Below are 23,500 nucleotides of genomic sequence, written 5' to 3'. Positions count from 1 at the left end.
GGGACACTGATACAACCAGACCAAACCAGATATGTCCCAGGGAGGGCAACAACAGAAAACCTCAGGAGGCTGCATGCAATTATAGACAAAACAGAACTGGCCGCAAGGCTGCACACTAGTGGCACTTGATGCCATGCCATCAAAGCTTCTGTCTTGGTCCGGTGGGGGTGGCTGTTAACCTCTTTGAGAAGCTTCAAGATATGGGAGAAGTTTATAAGATGGATCAAATGCTCTATTCCAGCCCAGTAGCTCGTGTGCGTACTGGCAAATGTATATCAGAGCAGTTCCCGATACGAAAAGGCACGAACCAGGGTTGCCCCTTAGACCCATGCTATATATTCTGGCCCTGGAACCACTGGCAATATTCCTACAGAGGTCATTCAAAAACACAGGGCTTTGCATAGATGGTGTACACCATGTGATATTGCTTTATGCATGCAGACGATGTGCTACTATATATGCAACACCCAGAGGAAAACCTGGAGTCATAGCTAGAGGGGATGGTGAATTTCGCCGACCTGTCCGGGAACTCGGTGAGCAGGTCAAAATCCTGCCTGTTTCCACTTGCAGGCTGGGCTGGAGTACAGGTGAGCAGTTCAAAATCCTGCCTGTTTCCACTTGAGGGGTGGACTGGCGTAGAGGAGGAAAGACTTCCGTGTCTGGGATTGCAATAGCGGGTCCATACCTTTAGGTACCCTGGGGTAGATTTTTATCATGATAGGAAGAACACACCATAATACACTAAAGCCTTTAGCGCATGTTGGCATGCGCTTGGGCGGTCGACTGCTTCAGATCATACGTATGGGGGACAAGATTCAAGTTGATCACCGATCACAAGCCGCTAATCCACATGCTGAGCCCGGGCGGCACCAGCGAAGTCGGGCCTAGAAGTCTATCAAGTTCGGGGGGAAACTGCCCCTCAGTAATGGGCAGGGTAGTGCTCCTGAAAATGGTCGCCCTACCGCTGGGTATACCACTTTGTAAATGTCCTGTACCTAATGCAGAGGGCCTTCTTCAGAGAGCTGACATCGAAAATAGGTGGTTTCATATGGGGAAGCGCTAGAAGAAGAGGTGCCATAGAGGTGTTGTATAGGGACTATGAGGAAGGGGAACTGCGCCTCAAGCACCTTGAGCTCTATTACTTGGCTGGAGAGCTGCAACATGTGGCAGGGTGGTTGGCGGATTTGGAAACGGTTGAACATGCTCTGCTGAGTGCTGGAGTAGCTCCGTACATACTGAAAGAAGTATTATGGTTGGGGAAAAATAGGACCGAGGACCCCCCTGGGTCTGTTGCGGTTGGGTACGCAGGTATGGGCCAGGACAAAGAAGATTCTAAAACTTAAGGAACCCTACTCTCACCAAATACCCCTAACAGTCATTTACAGGGAGAACAGGGAAGATGTGATGCAAAGTAGGACACACTGTGAGGAGAAAGGCGTAGTGACAACTGGAGATCTGCTCTCCGTGGACAAGCGCCTAGCATTCCAGGAATTACAGGAAGCATATGGGATACACATGACATACTCCAGGGTAATACATGCAATAAAAGAGAAAAGGCCAGACTTCCCAAACCAGTGCGAGGAAAATGGGGTACTGGGGATGTTATATGATGTGTCGGAGGGCGGGCACCGGCTGCCCAGACTGTATCAGTGACTACTAGAGGTGCTGCACAAAGACACAAACAGAGGAAAAAGCACATGGAAATCAGAAGTAGGCAAAGAGTTTGACAGCAGAATGGTCCAGAGTGCTGCTATACCCAAAGAAGGTCTCAAGAAATGGCAGACTAAAACTGACACCATTTTACACACTTCATAGAGCATACATGACCCCACAGCTATTGTCGTGCTCCCCAGGCTCAGAAGGAGGTGCCCGAGATGTGGAGAAAATGAGGCGGGAAAGGAACACATTCTGGTCCTGCCCAATTATCTGGGGGTTCTGGTTAAAAAATGGAATCACAGCTGAAAAGCGTGGCATGACAGGATATGAATGGACGCCCAAAGCGTGCCTCCCTGTGGTGTTTGCGTGCCCCAAGAGGGCAAAGCCAGAAAATAGAATGATAGACCTGGCCTGGGTGCTGGCAAAGAGAAGGATCGCCATAGCATGGAAGTCACGCAAGGGTCCAAACAGACAGACGGTGCAAGGATCTATAAAGATGGTCTATGGCAGAAGCAGCTGTGTGGTATGATGCAATTCAAATGGGGAGAAGAGAAAGCTCAGATGAGATAGCAACCTGGAATACATTAGTACAGATTCTTTTCACCTCACCCAATGACAAACCCCCCTGATTTACTGGTGACGCTGGATAGGAAGGGAGAGGGGAGAGATCTGGGAGATGGGAAGGGTTGGAAAGAGCTCAGCTGCGGGTATTCACCATTAATGGGAAAGAAACGCCAGCTAACGTTCATCAGATCATAGCCGTAGTTATCATTTTAGTTTGGTTGAAGGGTAAATGGGGAGTTAGGGAAAGTGGAAAGGGTGGGCAGACATTCAGGGAGTCGATTATGATATACAACATGTTGAATGGAACATCGTATTGTAATAAGATGGTTGCAAAACACAAATCAATAAACAGGTTAAAAAAAATGGAGAACTTGCTCATTCACTCAACTTGTGGGAACTAGAGTCCCCCCTCTTCTATGCAATTTAAAGTGTCCGGGTGAAGGAAGTTTAAGAAGCTTGATATACTGCTGGGGAGAGATGCTGGGTGGAGGAAGAGCTAAACATGATTATTGAAAAGGGACTTTGTGGGATACAGTCTTGAGTTAAGGATGTATATGCACAGAACTCATGCAAACAAGGTTCAAGGGCAATTCTGACTGCTCTGTCTCCAGTTGAAAAGAGGGGTCAACAATGACTTTGTTAACCAGTGTAACATGTATGGTTGTGGTTTTACAATGAACATCCAAGGGGAGCTTATATATCATAGTTTCTGATTTATGATCTGTTATGCTAATTTGCTCGCGCTGGCAGGGTGATACCAGACTGATTCTGGCTGCGTTAGGCCTGAGAACGCCTAGGCTGGCGGGTGTGCAGCCAGCTGTGTTTATTTAGGATGATGGGGAGTATGTGGCAGGTGTTGGTATGAGAACAGCTATACTGAATGTGTCATAGTATCGCTGTGTTCTAGTTGAGTGGTGGTGTATAGAAGAGAGTAAGCGTGGTGATGTGATATGATGGTATTCAGTAGGTGCATAAGATCGAGCGCCTTCATGTTCCACGCACTCCAGCCGTCCCATGCACTCCTTCCATTCTTGTACTTTGTCTATTCTATGTCCCCTAACTGTTCTAATGATTCCACCCGTCGCATGTACTCCCTCAGATCTATGCGCTCCATCTGTTCAATCAGTTCCATGTATTCCTTTAGATCCATGCACTCTATCGGTTACACACACGTCATCCGCTCCACACCCTCCATCCGCTCCACACTCTTCACCCACGTCATCCGGTGCACGCACTCCATCAATGTCATGCACTTGATTAATCTATTCGATTCGTACCATTCATTCCATGCACTCTGTCATTCCATGCTATCTGTTCCATGCACACCATCGGTATCATGTACTCATCCTTTCCATCCTCTCGTCCACTTTATTCCTCCCGTCCACCTCTTTCCTCTCTTCCATTTCATTGATTTCATCCATTTCCTTAATTTCATCCACTTCACTGCTTTCATCCAGTTTATACCTTTCATCCACTTTACTAATGTCATCCACTTCACTCGTTCTATTAAGTTTATCCGTTTTAAATTTACATTGGTGGTTATTAGTTTTCGATTTCTCGCTCGGATCATGATGCTAGATTGTTATTTATGATTGCTTTGGGCTAAGGTCATTGATTGCTGTTATCCAGTGAGTTAAGAGTCGATTTTAGGGGAAGAGCCAAGTTTTCAGTAAGAAAGACATTAGGTCCTCAGTGAGTCGGATGTGGGGTGGAAGTGCGTTCCACAGAGTGGGGGCCAGGGCTGAGAATGATGATCCACCTAACCTGACTGAGTTGGTTTTTGGTATGACTAGGAGGCTGGAGTAGCTTGATCTTAGAGTGTGTGGAGGATGGTAGGGCTTTAGTTTGTCTTGAAAATATTGAGGTCCGGTTTTATGCATTGCTCGGTGAGAGATGCATAAGGTTTTGAAGGTCACCCTTCGGGCAACCAGAAACCACTGCAGAGTTTTGAGGGCTGGGGAGATGTGATCTCTTGGGGCAAGTGCTAGTAGCAGTTTGGCTGCAGCGTTTTGTGCTCTTTGTAGTTTAGTCAGTTGGTATGCGTGGACTCCGAGGTAGAGGGGGTTAGCATAGTCCAGTCTTGACATAACAATTGTGGACCGCAGAGTGTCTGTTGGGAAAGGAGAGGTAGGGAAAAATGCACCTAAGAGTTTTAAGGTGGTAGAGGCAGGACTTGGAGACGTTGTTGACTTGGAGCAAGAGGGTTAGGTCTGAGTCTATGGTGCATCCAAGGTTTTTTTACTGCATTTCAGGGTATCAGCAAATTTCCCATGGCAGATGGCAAGGGTAGCAGGTGTGGAAGAAGTTCGGTGTAGCCACATACCATGATTTAAGTTTTGGAGGGGTTTAGCAAGAGGTGGTTTGTGGTCATCCAGTGATCTATGTCGAGGAGGCAGGAGGCGTCTTATGCCTGGGATGTCTCAACTAGACGGAGAAGGGCTATGTTTTCAGCAGAAGGAATTTCGGATAGGTGGTGGAGTGGGAGAAGTCAAAAACGTGCTCAGGGGACAAGGTGGTAATAAAACGGCTCTTAAGACTGAGCAAAGGATTCCAGATGCTGACAATGCAGGGATTGGGAATAGCAGCCAGGACATTGAATTGAGTGGTAGGAAGGTTCTACAGTTTCAGTGGAGGAATGGGGTACCTGGGAGGTGGTGACAGGGGAGAAACCCAGGGTTTTCTTTTTAAGTCAGTTCACTGGCTTTATGAAGTGGGTAATACACAAAAGTGCGAAGGCTACTCAGACGGATGGTACACTCTGGGAAGAGAGACTGCTTACAGGTTCATGGAAAACAGATTGAGGGATATTTGTAATACTCTGTCCTAACATTTTAGAAATTACATTTCTATATGTGCATTTTCAATTATTCAAATTAACTTGTACTATATTACTTTAATATGTTAATTCCTACTACAACAAGGTACGAAGAGAATAAAACTGCAAGAGTTAAAACACTGGGACATGGACAAAAGAAGATGCATGCACACATGTATATCTTTAAATTAAATCTGACCTGTAAAATGAGAAGAAAGTAGTCAACAGGCTTGTTTCGCTGGTAGAGGTAGTACTCTGGAGCCTTCTTGTTCTTCTCATCATATTTCAGCTCCTGGATGACATTGGGGTGTTTGAGCAGCCTCAGAAGGATCTTTTCTGACATCTGAGATGGGCAAAATGCTTCTACCTCTAAAGAAACATAAAAATCACTAGAATTATTTGAAATAGAAATAACCCTGTATGTTTGCTAACAGTGCAAATAAAATCTTCATATGAATGAAGTGTTTGAATCCACCCATTGTAACATTCCATTAGGTCATCATGCAGACATGTTGGCTTTAGGAGATGCTGTGACAGAACACTGTTCATAGATAGTATGCTTAACTAGTTTATGGCACGACTCCTGCTGCTGGTCCTCCCAAACACTTTGTATTTGTCCGTGATTCAAAACAAAACATGACAGCCTCTCATAGTTAATTTAAAGACAGAATCTCAATCTTTTATAAAGTTACAAAGTTTAAACATACATAAAAGAGACGAGAGAAATAGCATCCATTGATCATATACACAAAACAATTCACCAATATACAGATTTAGTACTGCATAGGTTTGTGTAAACAAAAGGAAACCTCTGACCTTTTTTATCGCTATCTAAAAGGACAGTGGTTTACACACAACTAATGGACATTTATAACATGGAACAACATAGTGGATGAAACAACATAATTGATTTTAAACTACAGGGTTAATGTCCTGTAGTTTCTGTGATGCGTCTACACCAGGGTGTTTCAGCCGTCTACATGGGCTTATTTTGCCTCATCATTATACAGCCTTCTTCAGTACGGGATGCTGTTTTTAATCAATGTTCATGCTGTGAGAAAGGGAGGGAGAATATAATCAAGCGAATGTTGGAGTATATAATAATTTTTATGAGTTTATCACAAACTGTGTAATGAATAACACAGCTTACTTGTGGATGAAAAATGTTGCCACAGGTACTTTGAGAGGGACAAGAACACATCTATGTGGGTCCCAGTGGGTTCCTTTATTAAAAAAATAAAGAATGGGCAATTTTAAATTTCTGCCTCTTTATCAGATCTACTTTTTTATGCACCTTACGCAGAAAGCTTATGTCCATATGACTTTTCTGGTAGAAAACATTAATCTTACCTCTTTTACGAGGCTTCTTATCTTTTTAGTGTTCCAAATTGCCAAATCTGGTCCCAGGTGGATGTCCTACAATAGGGGCACACGTTTTAGGGATGGTATGTCCACGCTCAAACTTATCAAATACGGTCGGCACGCAGTCCATAAAAATGCCTACCTGCGGAGCTTGTTGAGCGCTGTGCAGCCGAGGCTGGCGTTCGCTCGAAAGCGCCGATTCATTCCTTCCGCGCGGAGCTCTGACAACAGGCCGATACTAACGCCTTTGCCAGGGCTCCAAAAGTAATATATACGGGCGGCCATCTTGGATTGGTGTATCGTCTATACAAGGACAAAAGAGTCTAAATTATGTCTGCAAGGGCCTAAAATTTCAAAAAAACAATTTTAGTAATTGTTCATTAAATGTAGGATGCTTAAATATTCTTTTTTTTTTAAAAATGATTGTGGAAATCTAATGCATACGATGCGTTGCCATGATTACCACGTATTTAATATATACAGGACAAGTTTAGGATTTTATACTGAGTTCTAATGGCTAATGTTGTTAGACCGACACACCTCAAATGGACATCTTATTTCGGTGGATCAAACACTCCGTTTGTAGTTTACAATTATACATCCATAAGGACATTTTTGTTCAACTCTAAAGTACAACAGCATTTATTGACGATATTTTCGTTAGGGTGGTCAAAATCTTTGCCTCTAATTCATATTAGTGAATACAAAATATCCTTTTAAATTTAGGTCACATAGTCCTACTCATTTATAAGGTATACATGACGGTACCTTTGTGTCAGAATTGTTTTCAGACATTATTACACTAGTGCATTTTAACACTGCTGTACTTAATCTTACTGATTATTATAGAAAAGCCATATCTAATATACAATTCTGTTATGAAATGTCATATTCAGAGTTGATATACATGATGGGTAGTATTATGGATCTTAAACATATTTTACATGGATACACAGCAATACTCAAATAGTTTGTTCTAAATGACCAATGTTGAGTCAATAATTCAATTTGAGAATTCAGTTTTAAAACAAATCCATTATCAAGTTCAGAGTTCTTGTGCTCTATTGATGGTGTTATAGATCTTTAAACATGGATTATACGTCACTTGATATTAAGACAAAGTATGGTTATCCACCAAAGTAACTTAGTGTCACAGAGAGTAAATGCATTTTTTGATTAGTTTACACATTATTTGTAGATGGAGGGAAAAACTCTGCACCCTCTTTTGACTTCCCTAGTGTGTTGATGTCATTTTGTGGTTAAACATTAATGTAGAAAAGATTTCCATTCCACCGAAATATTGAGTCCTGCCTCTACTGTGTCTAGTCTATGCACCCAGCGTTGTTCCAGTTGGGCTAGTGTTCTTCCTAGATCTCCACCAAGCTCATTTATTTTCCTTTAAAATTGAATTGTCTATTTCATTCATAAAAAGTGCCAGCGCAAGAGTTATTCTGACGTTATCGCCTTTGCCTAACAACTTCCACCAGATTTCGGGCTCTTGATTTTGGAATTTGTTCAGAAGAGCACCTGAGTACTTAGCTGAATCGTCAATTCTGGGCAAATAAGAACTAGGCGTTTCCGCGTTTCTGTCTGAGTTTAGCATAATCGGCAGGTATCAGAATCTCCAATTCCCATGTTTCTTACGGTCAAGATTCGATTCGTCAGAAGAACGCTTTATCTGACGCGTAGCAGCAAGTTTCTATGATAGGGGCTGGGACATTTGATCAGATATTTCATAACCACAAATCTTCTTTTGGTGTCTTATTATGCAACCATGAGAGTTATTTAATTCAACAGTTTAATCCAATTTCAGTCCCACATTTTTCTCTTTGCTGCGTCTGGATTATTCATAAGACGGTCTAGGTTTACATTAGCTTCTGTCATTACTGCTAAGCATTGTTTAGGCCAAAGAGTGAGTACCCAGTCAAGAGACGTTGTATTCTCCAGGTGAAAATTCTCAAATTGCTTTGGTCGGATTTGCAGCAACAGCGTCCTGAACATGGAAATGGATTTCCACACAACGGCAACATAGATCGAAAGCAGGTCTAGTTCTTGTCGGATAAACGATGTGGGAACTCATCTTGGTAGTTTTAAAATTTTCTTTCAAAACATATCCTCCAGGGTATTCCAGGTCTCCCATGGTAGGCATGAAGAGGCTTCAAAACCATAAGTAAGAATGGGGATTACTATTTGTTTGTAAAACCTAATTACTGGCAGAAGTGAACATTTACCAAACTTGTTGTGTATAATGGTAGCTTGGTTCACCAGGTTTTTTTTGTTTTCCATACCAATTCTTTTATCCTTGGGGTATCGTTTATACTTAGGTTTATTGCTAAGCCAAGATATTGCATGTTGGACACCCGAGTTAGGGTTTAATTCCCAATTCGCCATTGAAAAGTTTCAGGTTTCTTTTTCCCTACTGATGTCTGTAGAATGAGGATAACTGATTTTGGAATATTGATTTTTTTTGCATTGATGTAGGTGTGCAGTTTGTCAAGTTTTCTCTGTAGGCCGATGGGAGTTCGGTCTAGGATTATGAGATCATCAGCATACAGCAGACAACCGATGGAAGACTGAGTATTGGGAGCAAACTATCCCTCGGATGACATAGGGTGCTGTATATCTGAAATAAAAAGGTTGAATAATTCTGCTGCAAGGGGACAAACTTGTTTAAGCCCTCGGTGTGTTGGTATTTTTTTGGTGAGTACACCTGCTTGGTTCAACCTTATTCGGATCGAGGTTGCTGTATGGAGGGCTTTTATTGGTTCAGAAGTTTTGACTGGGCAACACCGGGTTTATTTTATTCCACAATAGGACTATTGACACCATTGAAAGCTTGTGCCAGATCTACTGCAGCAATGTAGATCTTTGTTTTATCCTTTAGAGCCCTCAATTTAAAGATGTTTAAAATGAACAAGTTCAGGGAGCATCAAACGCCCTTGACAAAACCCGTTTGCCTCTGGTCAAAATGGCCGGATGTCATGAGCTCTTCTATCTGATCAGGGGACTGTTATTGAGGTTTAATGGTATTCAATGACCCAGCAATCCAACTCCAGTTTAGATCATCATAATTGGTTTGTGGTTTCTAAACGGCTAGCTTGAATTCATGTTTTGCATCTTGTCGGCTTTTAATTGTCATTTTAAACCTGACTTTTATGCCTTTTAAAACCCCTTTGGGGTCATTCGAACAAGAGGTGGGTTTTGATATATTGGCTAGGTTGGCAACTCCACATTTCTCAGTTTCGACATATTCAGGCAACACCATGAGTGTTTTGGGGTTTGCTAGTGGAGTCGTCTCCAGTGAGCCAGGCCCTGTGGGAGTAAAATCTTTAACGTCAAACCCCATAGGCCAGAAGAGCTCGACTGGGCCCAGTATTATAGAGCACACCATTTTTGAATCAAAATGAACGCTTACACAGTCAAATCGGTTTTGAACTGGATAGTCAATCGCAGTAATATCGCTGGACTCCAGATCACATAGATTTGGAATATGCTGGAACAGTCTGAACACATTGGAGCGGTTCATCCTAAGTCCTTTCAAGCAGTATGCATAGCTTGCCGGGGGGAGGGGCGCTTGTCTGTATATTTGGTTCTCAGGGATACAGATGGACACTGAGTCGAGAGCCTAAGATCTTCATCTCTTCATCACGGCTGTTGATGTCCGACTAGCATTGTTGGCGTTCACAAAATGGAGTTGCCGATCCTGTGATGCGTGTTAACACAAATATGCCCATCAGAATCATAGAGGCTCTCCAGCGAGATGTGGACCAAGTAGGTAGCACAGTTGTCTTCGTTGGGCCATTAGATACTATGCCAGTAGGCATCAAGAGTTCTGTTCTGAAAGGATGCAATGGGTCATTGAGATCTTTCTTCTGATGTCAATGTTGATTCTGTGGGGTTCAAAGCTCTGTTCTGTGTGGATAGGAGAATTTGATGACGGCTTACTTCAAGCGTTAAGAAGAGTGGCTCAACTAATTCATCTGTTTCTAAAGTTTTAGGAATCAGAAGTACTGGGAAAATTAGGGACGGATGCGTAATGATTGGATGTCCTTGTGTGACTGCAGGCAATTATTTACTTTTTGGAGGTAGTAAAGGAACAAGTACACAGACCAATTCTCCTGCTGCTACTTCGTAAATCGAGATTTCCTCCAAATCGCTCACGGCCTGAGCCTCTTGAGTCAATGACTCAAAGAGAGGCTGTTCTGCCACATCAGCAGCTGAGGAAGTTGCAGATCCATCTTCACTTGTTGACATTTGGCTTCTCGTTATTGTGGACAAAGTAGATTTAGCATTCTCCTATGAGGATAAGTAACTTTTTAGATTTCTTATAAAGGGACCACAGTCATTTATTTTTGGGATAGTTTTTGTATTGATATTTTTGTTTTTTTTGAGTTGTTGCAGCTGTTGAGTAAGTTTGCGGATTTTCTGGCTCAGTTTTCTTCTTTTCATTGAGTAAAAAATGCCATAGGGCTCATTGCCGGGATTCTCCGGTATACTGGTCTCATTAATTGGTACTGAGGTTACTTCCTCTACATGATCTATCGCACACGTCGAACCTGAGAATGCGGCAACAGAGTCGCCCAATAGGGTGCTATGGTGCTCAACCCTTGGTGCAGTAGGGCAGTCCGGTTCGCTTATTAAGGTCACATTTGTAGACATTTGTTGAGGTTCTGGAGGAAACCGGACAGCTGTTCTATTCTCTAAATCTCTTTTTGGGGTCACATTTACAGAGGTCTGTCATAATTCTGGAACAGTCTGGGCAGCTGGTCTAATCTCCAGATCCATTGAGAGGGATAAGGTGAAAGGTGTTTTCAATTGGCTCATTCTCGATGGTTTTTGAGATTCTTTCGACATCTCCTTGATAGATATTTGGATGTAATAATACAGATGGTAAAGTTGTAGACATGCAAGCGTCTTTGATCACCATTAGGTGAGTTCTTTTTGCAGGATCCTTCCCCCCATTTTAGTATTGCTTTCGCTGCTTCTAGTTTTACTTTTTTACTTGCTCCTATTTCAGACATGTGGTCCGCTAGCAGCTTCTGAAGTAGCCCTTCGGTGGATGACTCTCAATCCAATGTCTTTTGGAGATTCAAAATAAAGACTTCTATCTGTATCTATTTAGTGTGGGTCATCACTAACAGGGTCGCCTGCTCTTTAGAAGTATCATTAATGACTCAAATAGTTTAAGAAAGGGCACTAGGGAGATCATTAAGGCTGACATCAGAGTAGAATTTAGAACATAACTAGACAGAGGGATGCGCTGTCTATTAACCCTTACAGCCCTTATAGTCCTTTGGCCCCTGTGGGTGTTCCACTCAAAAATAGCCTCAGAAGAGTCGTTAGACAAGTCAGTGTTGGATTCAGAGTCACGATTGGGACGTTCAGGTAGCCAATTCGTAGGCTCTAAAGGAGTATCACGGCTTAAGGACTTTCTCGCTATAACGCGGCGCATACCCGTTAGCTCTTTCCGGGCAGCTATCTGTAATTGATTAGACATCAAGGAGTTAAACTTGTAGCTCCCTGAGTCTTTCTGGACCAATGGATTAGCAGAAATGGGGTTTATACGACCTTCAGATGTGTCCGTCATTGGAGGGTGGGATTAGTCCTCGTTGAGAAGGTGCATGACTTTGGGGCTACCAGAGTCGCTGCCCTGTCCCTCAACTCTATATAACTGATCAAGATCTTGAGGCGAGCCACGACTGGTGGCAAATGGGGTGCATCTTAGCAAATGGGGTGCATCTTAGCAAAGCTGTGCTTGAATAGCTTTGAGATTCACGGGCTTCGAATTGCTCGCTTGTTTCATGTAGAATGCTAGTATCAGGAGGTGGGTTTCATGTGATCGACATCCAGACTTACGTGGGCGAGCAATGCTGGCGTTGTTAGTGCTAGCAAACACACAATGTGGGTTTCTCGATATTGACGCAGCCAAAATATTCGGGGATTTATAGGATTCTGGTGAGAGAATAATTCACAGGATGGAAGATCTTTGTATCCTCGGTCATCCCAGGATTCGGTATGGATGGTCCTTCTAATGCTCTCTTGATAGGTTCAACATGGGTGCCGTGAGTTGGCACTCATATCATCTTCTTTAATTGGAGATTCTGAGTAATTATCTTGGGTCGCCGAGTTGATATTATCGCACAATGACTCATATATACCTGCGCTGCGTGTGTCAGAGGCAAAGAGAGTTGGAGAGGCATGACTGACATTGAAATTGCGCCAACAAAAGGCGCTTGCAAATGTACATCTGGAAATGAGGTTTCACAGATCGCTATGCCTCTGTCACCAGAAGTCAACATTACAGGGCTTTCCGGCAGCCGAGACAGTTGAAGCTGCAGGTCTATCACTGTGTCTGACAAATTCACCTGGGATAGCAAGGGGGATGACAGCGGGACAGTAGTATTGTTTGTCAAATCATTGTGGATTGTTGGATCTTGTTAATTTGGTTTACAGACTGCAGTGTTTATGAAAATAGGCCTGGAAGGAAGATTCGGGTTAGTAATGGAAGTATCAGTGGGGATCGCGGAGGGGAGCATTCATGGAGTGCTGAAGTCTGTCTCAGTAAGGGAGGCAGACACCGAACAGTCATTCAAGCACTCTGAAACAGAGAAAAGTCTTACTTGAATTCTCGCAGTTGACAAGGGTTGGACTTCACCGGTCTTCGACTGCAAATGAGCATGGCTTCTCATGCGCTGAGAGCATCGGTTCTGCTCCATACTTTGCTTGTTAGTCTGATGGTCCGGCTTCGCTGAATTAATTGAATTTGCTATAGAATTCTCAAGGGGCTCATGTAGCGTGGGCTGCAAGACTGCAGGACTGCTACTCTTCGCTACTCCGTGGGGCTCGGCAGAAGGGCAGTGTTTTTAAACAGATGCTCCGCCTTCACAGGAAGACCACAAAAGGCAGATTGCAAACACAGCAAAAGTGAGAGCCTCCACTGCAGGACTGCTACTCTTCACTGCGCCTTTCCATTTTTAACAAGGTATCGTGCATCTAGGTGTTGATAGCGGTCAGGAAGGAGTGGACTTGACAAACAGTATTTTCAGGTTATTTGTCACGTCTGATCAAAGATTGCACTCTCGTAAGCATAATACAAGATGAAGCGGATGGACAAGATGAGAAGTGCAACAGGGCAAAGTATACATCGAAGATGAGGGACGGGGAGGATCAGGATCTCTGAGGGACCTTATAGAGCGGGATGATTTAGGGATTGAATATCAAAGGCGGTAGAGAGATGATATGGCTTTTGTTAGAGGGAACGTAGGTTATTTAGAAAAAGACTGAGGCATGGATGCAGATATCTGAGGGGTGGGAAAGGAGTATGTGGTGGTCCACTGTGCTGAATGCAATAGACCGGTCAAGGACAAGAAGGATACAGAATGCACTGCTGTAATTGATCATTTGCAGGTTTCAAAGACTGAGGCGATAAATGCGTGCCTTTGGCCAGAAGCCAGCTTGGTTTTTGTTAGGTGGTTGTAATCTTTTATGAAGGAATGGAGTTCTCCGGCAGTGACAATTTACAGAATTTTGGCATGCAAATGAAGGTTGGAAATGTAGTAGTAGTTCTTGGGGCTAATTGCGGACAGGGAGAGTTATTTGAGTAGGGGGTTCACCAGAGCACATTTGTAATGAAGTGGGATGATGCCAGTGGTGAGGCAGGAATTGTTGAGGAAGTGGCAATTGCAGGTGGGTGTGGAGCAAGGTTTCAGGAGATGGAGGAACAATCAAGGGTACAGAGGGTAGCCTGAATTTCTAATCTTATGCAGGATGGAGTGGAGCTTGGTCTCTGAAATCAGAGTAAAGCGCTGGCATGGCGACCATGAGTTAATGGCTTTAGAGAGAAAGGGAGTTGTGACGGGTGTTACTTTGAAGCAATCTCATAGCCATTGATAAATGCTTTATTGATAATGAAGTTGGAGAGCTGGTCATATATCAAGGTGAAATAAGGGAAGGAGAAGGAAGATTGTGGTGGATTGGTGAGCTCATGAAGAACTTTCAAAGGTTCTATAAAAAAGTTGGGTACATCCCAAAGTCTTGTGGTATAGCGGATGCTCTGGAATTTATTTGATTTTTTTGCATACCGTGAGGTGGGACATTTATGTGGTGATCTTACCATTTACATTGAAGAGAATTAAGGTGGAGTTTGGATTATCCATTTCTGGGGTGACCAATTTTGGTTGCCATTTGGAGGAGGAGAATTTACATTTTTATAGAGTAGTTCTATTATCCAGAGCCGCAGACATGGTGAGTTAAGGTGTGAACTTTGATAAGTATTAACTAAATATTTTAGTAGTAGAGTAAATTTATTAGAGACCAGGGCTTCTGCATATGTCAGGAATTGTTACAGGCAAGAGGATTGCGTTGGTCAAGCCAAATGTTGAAGTCACCAGCTAAGATGAAGGTGGTGTAGGAGCCAAAGACCTGAGCAAGTCTGTAGGCATGGGGATATTTTCATATATTAAAGGGACTAGGCAGGTTCTAGATAATCGGAAAGTAGAATGTGAAGATATAGGGTAGCATTGGATTAGAAGAATTCAACTAATGTGGATAGTTAAAGGTTCAATCATGGAAGGGATGTAGAGTGTTTGCAGATGATGGTATCACCACCTTTGCTCAGAAGTCTGTTCTTGAGGAGAAGGTTGAATTACGAGGGGGCCATAGCCATGCTAATGGAGCTGCAGAAGTCAATGAGCCAGCCTTCATTAGGCAAAAGGGCTGTCAGTCATGGGGCTATTTACTTCAATTGTTTATTTGGCAGTATTGGAGTTAAAGAGGAACATCCAGCCTAGATGGTTGTCGACAGGTAGTTTCAGAGGTGTTGAGGCTCAAAGGCAGAATGTGAATTATAGCAAGTCCAAAGAAAGTAGAGATGCCACCTGGTTGGATGGCCCTCAGTTTGAGGCCAGAGGAAGAAAAGGATCAGGATTGGTCCACAGGGCCGTAACCCTTCAGAGGCCTGTTTGTTAAGAGGATTGAAAATAGTAGCATGAATACTTCTACCCTTAAAGAGACAAGGGCAAGACGGAAGGCCACTATGGGGATGAGACAGAACGAGAAGGTTTAAATTGTGGTAAATCTGGAAGAGGGAGCCTGCCAGGAATGGGGGTGCTGCAGGTCAAATGAGCCAAACTGCTGGGAACAATTTCAAGCATCAAGGTATCACTGTGGTTGACGTTGATCACCTTACTTGGGCTTAAACGATGTTGGTTTTGATTTTGTCTAAAGAATGCTGGAAGACCGGACACAGTGCCACTCAGATTGTTTTGCTCATGGTAATACACATGTGGTGAGGCTTTAAGAGCAACTGCAATTTCTGCAATAGTAGCACAGGTCTTATCGGTATGCAATCTGTTCCCCCTCCTCTTATTTAAAAGAAAACTTTATTGTTTTACCATCAACAATTCTAAGTCAAAACCAAACAGCCTATCCTCATTCCCACGACCCCCTCGTTCCCCCATCAACTCTCTCAAAGTTGCAGTAAGGACAACATCGAGTACATATTTCGTTAGGGTTGTCAATATCCCTAGAGACACGTTGCAGATGTTAGCTACAACGTCCCACGGTGGCTATCTCAGCGAGCGTGGGCCGTCAGGAGTTGGTCAATGACCTGGAGTAGATTCTAGAGACTGTGATCTCTGTGCAATGTCAAATAGATATTGTCTGAAGGGAGGGCCAATAGTCAAAAGGGCGACTGGAGTCCGGTAGTGTAGCTGCGTACCTGGTTTCCCTTTGTTCGCACAGTCTCATGTTATCTAGCCATCTCGAAAATGCAGGGGGATTGGGTCGACCCCATGTTCCCGCCACTAAGTACCTTGACACTGTTGTGGCCTTTTTTCTCTGTGCATGTTCCTCCTTCGATTAGTGCCATTAGCCATAGTTCCGGTGAGTAGATCCACGTAGGGGATAGTATTTCCAACATCGCCTCCTCTATGCTAATCCAAAAAAGTTCTAATGCGAGTGCAGCACCATGTAACGTGATAAAAATCGGCAGGCTCTATAATGCATCTCTTGCATGTGGGGGATCTCTCCGGGAAGAACCTACTCAGGGTGTATGGGGAGTAATAAGCCTGGTGAACACATTTGTAATGGATCAGTCTGTATCAACAGTTTATGGATATGTACCGGGTTTGCCTACAGATACATTTCCATTGGTCCTCAGCCAGAGTTATACAGAAGGGGGCTTCCCATTTAGTTTTGTAGGTGTGTTTCTTCGCAGCTTTCCCAGTCCTCATCAGCTTGTAAATGGTGGATACCAATTTCCCTGATGAGATGGGGTTGGTTACATAGCATTGTGCAGGATGAGAGATAGGGGCTTGCAGGAAGTTGGGCCGTTTATTTTTAAAGATATAGCGCAGCCTATAGTAGTGTAGCAGCACCAAAGCGCTGTGTGCTCCCCTTGAACAGAGCTCCTCCCATAATATAAATCGCCCATCTTGTACTAGGTCTCCTAGAGTCTGAGCTCCCAATATTTTAAAGTGTTCTTGGAAAGACCTTTTGTGCGTGAGTGGCATCCCATTTATGTTGTACAATGGTAGATTGGGCAAATAGGAGGGGGTAGTCTCCAATAGTTGGTTCATGCGTTACCAGGCTTTACGTGTTACTGCTAAGGGCTGGACCACTCTCCTCAGGACTGTATCCCTATCGCCCCAGAAAATGCCCATTAGAGCAGTGATAGCTCTCGCTAGTAAGGAGTGTGGGGAGTCGGTGCTAGGGGGGTTCCAACTTGCTATGTATTGCAGTTGGGCTGCCAGACAGTATGTGTACATATCAGGATATTCCAGGCCACCAAGCTCATAAGGCTGTGCTAGTGTGTCGTTTCGTATGCTATCCTAGGCTGTTTCCCTGCCCATTCCAACTTGGTCATCATTTTACGTATGCAGTTCCAGTAACTGAGAGGGGCCATACTAGTACATTGTTGAAGATGTACAAAAGTTTGGGGAGTATTACCATATTGGCCAGGGCTATGCGGGCAGCTTGTGTAGTAGGTAGGTGTAATAGGTAGTCATATCCATGTCTCTAGTTTGTGTTCTATTGTTTCTAAAGGGGCTATATAGTTATCTTTGTAGAGTCCATCCAGAGTCGCGGAGACTGTGATGCCAAGGTGTCGTATCCCTTGTGGGCACCACCGAAACCTGTCGCCCACGTCAGCCTGTTGCATCTACAGCGTTAGGGGAAGAATTTCGGTCTTGTCCCAATTTATCCTGAGTCCAGAGTGCTCAACAAACCTAACCACTTCCTGTGTCAATGAGGTTAAGTTTTGGCAGGGGTGCTTGATATATAGAAGGATGTCATCGGCATATAGGGAAACAGTGGAGAGATGCGATTGAATGTGGATCCCGCGGTGTGCGTGTAGCTCTCGGATATGGCAAGCCATGGGTTCCATCGCAAGAGCGAAGAGGACTAGGGAGAAGGGGCACCCCTGGCGAGTGACTCGTGTAGGGGGAGTGTACAACAAAATCCATCTGTTTGTGTATATTGCTGCTCGCGTTACTGTGTATAGTAGTCTGACCCAGTTGATGTAAGTAAGCCCAAACCCTGATCGACGAAGCACTTCAAAGAGAAAAGGACACTCAACAGAGTCGAAGGCCTTTTCAGCATCGAGGGCGGCTACCACCATTGGTATGTCAGGGTTTACATTGGGCATGAGGGTAAATAAGCGTCTCGGGTTTTGAGTGGATCTGCCCGAGATGACGCCTGCTTGGTCGGGGAGGACCAGTGCTGACATGTGGGGGAGAATGTGATCTGTGAGTACCTTTGCCAGCATTTTTTTGTCAATGTTAATTAGTGACAAAGGCCTGTATGATGCTAACGATCAGGGATTTTTCCCTTGTTTTAGAAGGACTGTCACTAGTGTGGATCTGGTGGGGTCTGGAAGGGTATCACTGGCCAGGGCGCTGTTGTACATGCTTAACAGATGAGGGATCACCAGATCCGCGTATGCCTTATAGAATTCTATCGCTATGCGGTCCATTCCAGGGGCCTTTACGCTAGGTAACAAATTGCATTGCGTACCTCTTCTTCGGTAATGGGGGCATTGAGAGCGCTCCCTTGGTCCTGACCTCAAGCACCTCTCATGGAAGGTGTCCTTTTTGGTGGCCATCACTTCGGCAAGGCGCGTGAGCGCACTCCAAACTTTGTCGGTGGAACATCCCTTCTTGGCTTTTCACAAGGATAAGATGGTCCTACAGACAAACCCCGCTTTCATGCCGAAGGTGGTTTCTGAATTTCATCTTAACCAGTCTATTACCTTGCCGGTCTTTTTTCCGAACCCCACTTCAGAGGTGGAAAGGGTTCTACACTGTCTGGATGTTAGAAGGGCTCTCAAGTTCTATCTTGACAGGACTTCAGAGCTTAGGAGCTCTTTGTTAGGGAGAATTCTCTGTTAAGGCTAATTTCCCAAACCTAGTGAGTCCCCAGCAGCTTTGCTGGATTTTTGGGGTTTATTTTTTTCTCCTGCTAAGAGTGAGACTCTTTTTCTCCCAACCTTAGACATGATTTGAGATATCCTTTGACTTTGGAATGTGTTTTATGGGCTATGAGGTCTTTTACTCCATAGGACTTCATGTGTTTTTGGTATGTGGGTTACACAGCACCCTCCGTGCCGTAACACTGGGGTGTCATAGTGACCCCCAAACATAGACTCCGTACCCTGGGACTGACTACTGTCTCCCAGGACATGTAAAGTCACCATTGGCTTTACTAGTCCTAAATTGTGAACAGAACCAGTACAAACCATATTATTGTGGGCGTACTGGTAGGGTCAATTTGATTGCCCCTGGGTCTGTTGTTCGAGGGGGCACCGTCCAGTCCCCCCTGTGCGAGTTTTGGCTGGTGGGAGTGGATACTACTTTTTATATTCAACCGCAAATATATTCCTATGGGAATTTCCCATTGTTCGAGGCTAATACTTTTTAGCATAGCCTCAAACATACCGCTGATTTATTTAATTAATATTAAATCACCGGTTGGTATTTTTTGCCAAAACTCAGTTCCAAAATGGCGTTTGTGTTCGCTTCTGTAACTCCAACCCAAGTCGAGCCCTTTGTTCCACTTTTTGGCAGGCTTCTCCACAGAAGCCTCCAAAAGTGGTGCCACTCTGTCTGGGTACCACAGGGGGTATGGGAGGGGGTTTAGGCACCCTGGACTGTGTTGCCTCGGCAACTCAAGTCGCACTCTTGTGTGATTGGCCCAGTGGTGAGCCGCCCGGCTCACCACTAAGCATGTTTGAGTGACAGCTAGGACTGATGAATGGGGGTTTTCTGCATAAAAGCAGGGCTTTGGGGACTGGGACTTCAGAAGTCGCCACAGGACCAAAGAATCCAAAGAGGGAGAAGCTGAGCCGACCTGCAACGACGACACCACCGGTGAAGCCCTGCTGAGCAGACTCACCACTTCTTCCAATGACAGAGGAGATCTTCATCCCGAAGGGTCTTCTTCCTTTGACTGGTGGGGATAACCAGTTAGCCCGCCTTTTCGCCTTCCTGGATCATCTCGTGCCCGCCTTGCCTGTACCAAGCACCCCGGCAAATGGGTTACCACCTTTTTCCACTACCGCAAATAACAGGGTAGTACCTTTTTACCGGAGGACACTCCGGCTGGTTTCTTCCCCGGCAGTGCAACGACCTTCAGCTTTCGTCCACGTTGATATCATTTCTTCCTATGGACGACACTGCGACTTGCATCCACTGCCAGGAACAACTGCCCCCGCTGGAGGATTCTCTCCACTTTCAAGGTACTGTGTCCACCTGGCCTCCCTCGCAACGGTCTGTCTGGGGTGTGTCATAAATCCTCAACTTACCACTTGGGTTGGCCCTAGGCTGGCTAACTGAACTTTTCTGAGCTGAACTGATTCCCTTTTAAACTCTCTGCAAGACTTTCCAAGCCTTTTAAACTATGTGATCTTGGGCGCATTGGTGTCCTACTCTCTCCAAGAGGGAGCCTGGCCTCTGAACTTTTTGCTCACAAGTAGACTTTGACTTTCCTGCCTTGCTGAGTGCTTCTAAAGTATTGTGTTGTGTGCTGTTCCTAATTTCTGCCTTTTCCCTCCCTTTTTCTTAAACTTATTGGAGTGCCATCTTTAGTTAAGCGCTCACCTCTGTCTGGAAATAAGTGGTGTTAACTAAGACTTGTCTAATAAGGAATAAGGGATGTATATATATTAATAGTGACTGTGTTTTTGAACTTGCTGATAATAATAGTGCTAGAGTGTTTCTAAGTGTGTCTTTAAATAAATAATTATATACTTGATACCAAAGCTCTGGTCAGTGTTTGCTTGTGCTACTGTATTTTGGTACCCATCTTGCATACTCTATATACTGTCCAACTCTTCTTGAGAGAAGTCTGGCTGCTCAGCCACAGCTACCAGGTAAGTCTGGGTGGTACAGACTGCTACCAATTGGGTTTACTGCCAATACCTGTGGTCTTAAGCCTTTTGCAGTGGTCCCTAAGGGAAATGCACAGGTTTCTGCCTAACACTCTTCTCAACTGTTTGTCACTTTTGGCAATCCACAAGGCAAGCAGGCCTCTAAGGCGACCATCTCCCGATGGATTGCGGCCTGCATTACGGAGTCTTACACCGTTCAAGGGCTGAAGCTTCCTAAAAGGTATTCATGCGCACCTGGTGCGGGCAATGCAGCCGCAGTTGCCTTTTAGAAATATGTCCCCTGGGAGACAATCGCAAAGGCGGCTACTTGGGCCTCCCCGTCGGCTTTTGGTTAACATTATTGTCTAGACCCGAGTTCGAGAGCTAGTTCCTGTTAGGAGTGCTTGGGAATCTCCCATAAGTATGGAGGAAAGGGGACGGGACGTAGGAGTGTTACCAGGTTACTCACCGTAGTGACCACCTTACTCCTAGTCCATAGTCCCCTTTCCTCCATACGCCCACCCGCCCGCCGTCCCCTCTAATAAGGTTCCTCTGTTATTGCTAATGGGTCTTTGACCTAGCGATAGAAAAGGACTGATGAGCGATGCGCGGGGCGGAGCCAAGGTGGGCGGGGTTACGGCCGCGTGCCGGGCCCCGTGCAGGAAAGAGAGGAGGGACACATTTTTGAAAATAATTTGGATGCTTTTTACAAAGTGCTCCGGTCCAGTCCCACAGGACGGAGAGATGTCCCACAAGTATGGAGGAAAGGGGACTATGAACTAGGAGTAAGGTGGTCACTATGGTGAGTAACCTGGTAATTACCGTACCTGGGTCTGAGGTCCCTCGTGCAGCGACCAACATTTCTGAGAGGCCTGCCAAGGCCTTATCGGTGAAGGTTGTTCCTCACCGTTCCCGCTCTTGTGGCGACGCCAGAACTGTTGAGGGTGCAAGGAGTGGAAGTCCTTCCCTTACCGGCAGTGCTGAGGTCCATCCTGTGAAGGCTAGTTTGGCTATTGGTATGTCGCAGAAACGTTCCAGGCCTCATAGTACCGGCTCAGCTGAGGTTCCTTATGTAAAGGCTAAGATTAAGACCCCTGACCCACCGATGGGGACCCCTACCTCACTTAACCACGTGCCGCAGTTCCCCTCAGGTGATGGCAAAATGGTGGCCGTTCCCGCCACGACCACGACGGTCACTTTGTCCGCTCACCCTACAAGTACGCCAACGGCCTCAGGTTTAGGAGTTGGTGCCTCGGGTGAACATAAAGTTCCTTGTACGCATCCGTTTCGTCCAGTTTATGATTGGAACGCCCGGATGCCCCTCCCACACAATGTCTCGTTGCCTGTTGGTTCGGCACCTTTGATTTTTGCCAGCACTTCGGGGGATGGGCCTATGTGGCAACCGTCCCAGCTGCGTCCCAGGAATTATCTTCCTCATGAGAGGCCTTCTCCGGCGGCTCCCAAACCGTCTCCGTAGGACGCCTTTTTCAGCAAATTTCAGACGATCATGCGTACCGACCCCATGAGAGAATATTTCAAGGGTCTTTTTCGGGAGATATGCCCGCCAGCGCCTCCTGCTCCACCTGCTCTACCAGTAGTTCCGCCGGCGCCGCCCTTGCCTACGGTGCCTCCTCCGACCCTTCCACCCTTGCCCCCATTCTCCCCCGTGGACAAGATGGTGCCTGACGCGGTTCAGCAGGATCCTGACCTGTCGGATGATGTGCAGGGCGAGCAGGACAGCGAAGACCAGTCCCGCTGTATCAGAGCCTTTCATGACCGGGTACTGGACATGATTTGCCTATTGGATATGCCAGTGCCCGAGGCACCCACTCCGCAGGAGGGTGTGCTATCGGGGGCGGTCACTTTGTCTCCTTCGGAACGTACCAGCCTGTTCTTGCAAAAGGGCATTTTGGCCGAGGTCCGCAGGGTCTGGGAAAAGCCACACTCTGGACTTTCTGTCAATAAGAAAATTGACCCCCGTTACATGCTGCACTCTTCGGAAGAGGTGGCCCTGTCAACTTGTCCGCTCCCCTCCTCCACAGTGGTGGCCGCGGCCACTATGCTGTCCAGGCCTGCAGCGCCCTCTTCTACGACGGCGACTCAGGTTCTGGGGAAAGAGTCAGTTCATCAAGTCCAGGGGTGGGGCGGGAAGTATATAGCCGTTCATTATACTCCCTAAATGAACTATTAATCCATTCTAGGTCATAAATGAGTGTCCCTTCCTGACTTTCAACTTCTGCTATGCTAGTGGCCGGGCGTTCCTTACAAAAGGCCCAAGCAAGCGTTTTACTCGGTCGATCCCCTTCCCCTTGTTTCATTGCCAATATTGGGTCCCCCATAAACTTTTCTTCACTATTAGCCAGTTGTAAAAGCTCTTCTGTTTGTGTCTGCAGTTCGCAGCGTAACTCAGATGCGTCTAATATTCCCTGCGTGTTCTTCCCCTCGCAAATTATAATTTCCAGGGCTCGCATTGTGCGGCGTATGGCCTTCAGGACTCCCCCCTTCTTTTGTGATGCAGCATCCTCTTATATAAACCTTGAAGACTTCTCATATATTGTACCTTGGTCAGGGACTGACCCTTCGTTCGCTTGGAAGTATTAACCAGGTTACTCACCGTAGTGATCACCTTACTCCTAGTCCATAGTCCCCTTTCCTCCATACTTATGGGACATCTCTCCGTCCTGTGGGACGGGACCAGAGCGTTTTGTAAAAGCATCCAAAATTTAAAAAAGGACATTTTC

The 23,500-nt window shown here is 45.3% G+C and overlaps 1 protein-coding gene across 1 annotated transcript in view; it reads right to left on the bottom strand.

The window, feature by feature from the left end:
- The window catches only part of CNNM2 (cyclin and CBS domain divalent metal cation transport mediator 2), a 2,211,754-nt gene that overhangs the window by 1,092,661 nt on the left and 1,095,593 nt on the right, over nucleotides 1-23,500 (bottom strand). The window contains exon 4 of the mRNA XM_069611693.1: nucleotides 5,235-5,404. Coding sequence (XP_069467794.1) covers nucleotides 5,235-5,404 — 170 coding nt within the window. The remainder of the gene's footprint in view (nucleotides 1-5,234; nucleotides 5,405-23,500) is intronic.

This window comes from Ambystoma mexicanum, chromosome 8, assembly GCF_040938575.1.
Source record: "Ambystoma mexicanum isolate Mex_15411 chromosome 8, UKY_AmexF1_1, whole genome shotgun sequence".
Taxonomy (NCBI): domain Eukaryota; kingdom Metazoa; phylum Chordata; class Amphibia; order Caudata; family Ambystomatidae; genus Ambystoma; species Ambystoma mexicanum.
This window is presented reverse-complemented; position numbering and strand designations above follow the sequence as displayed.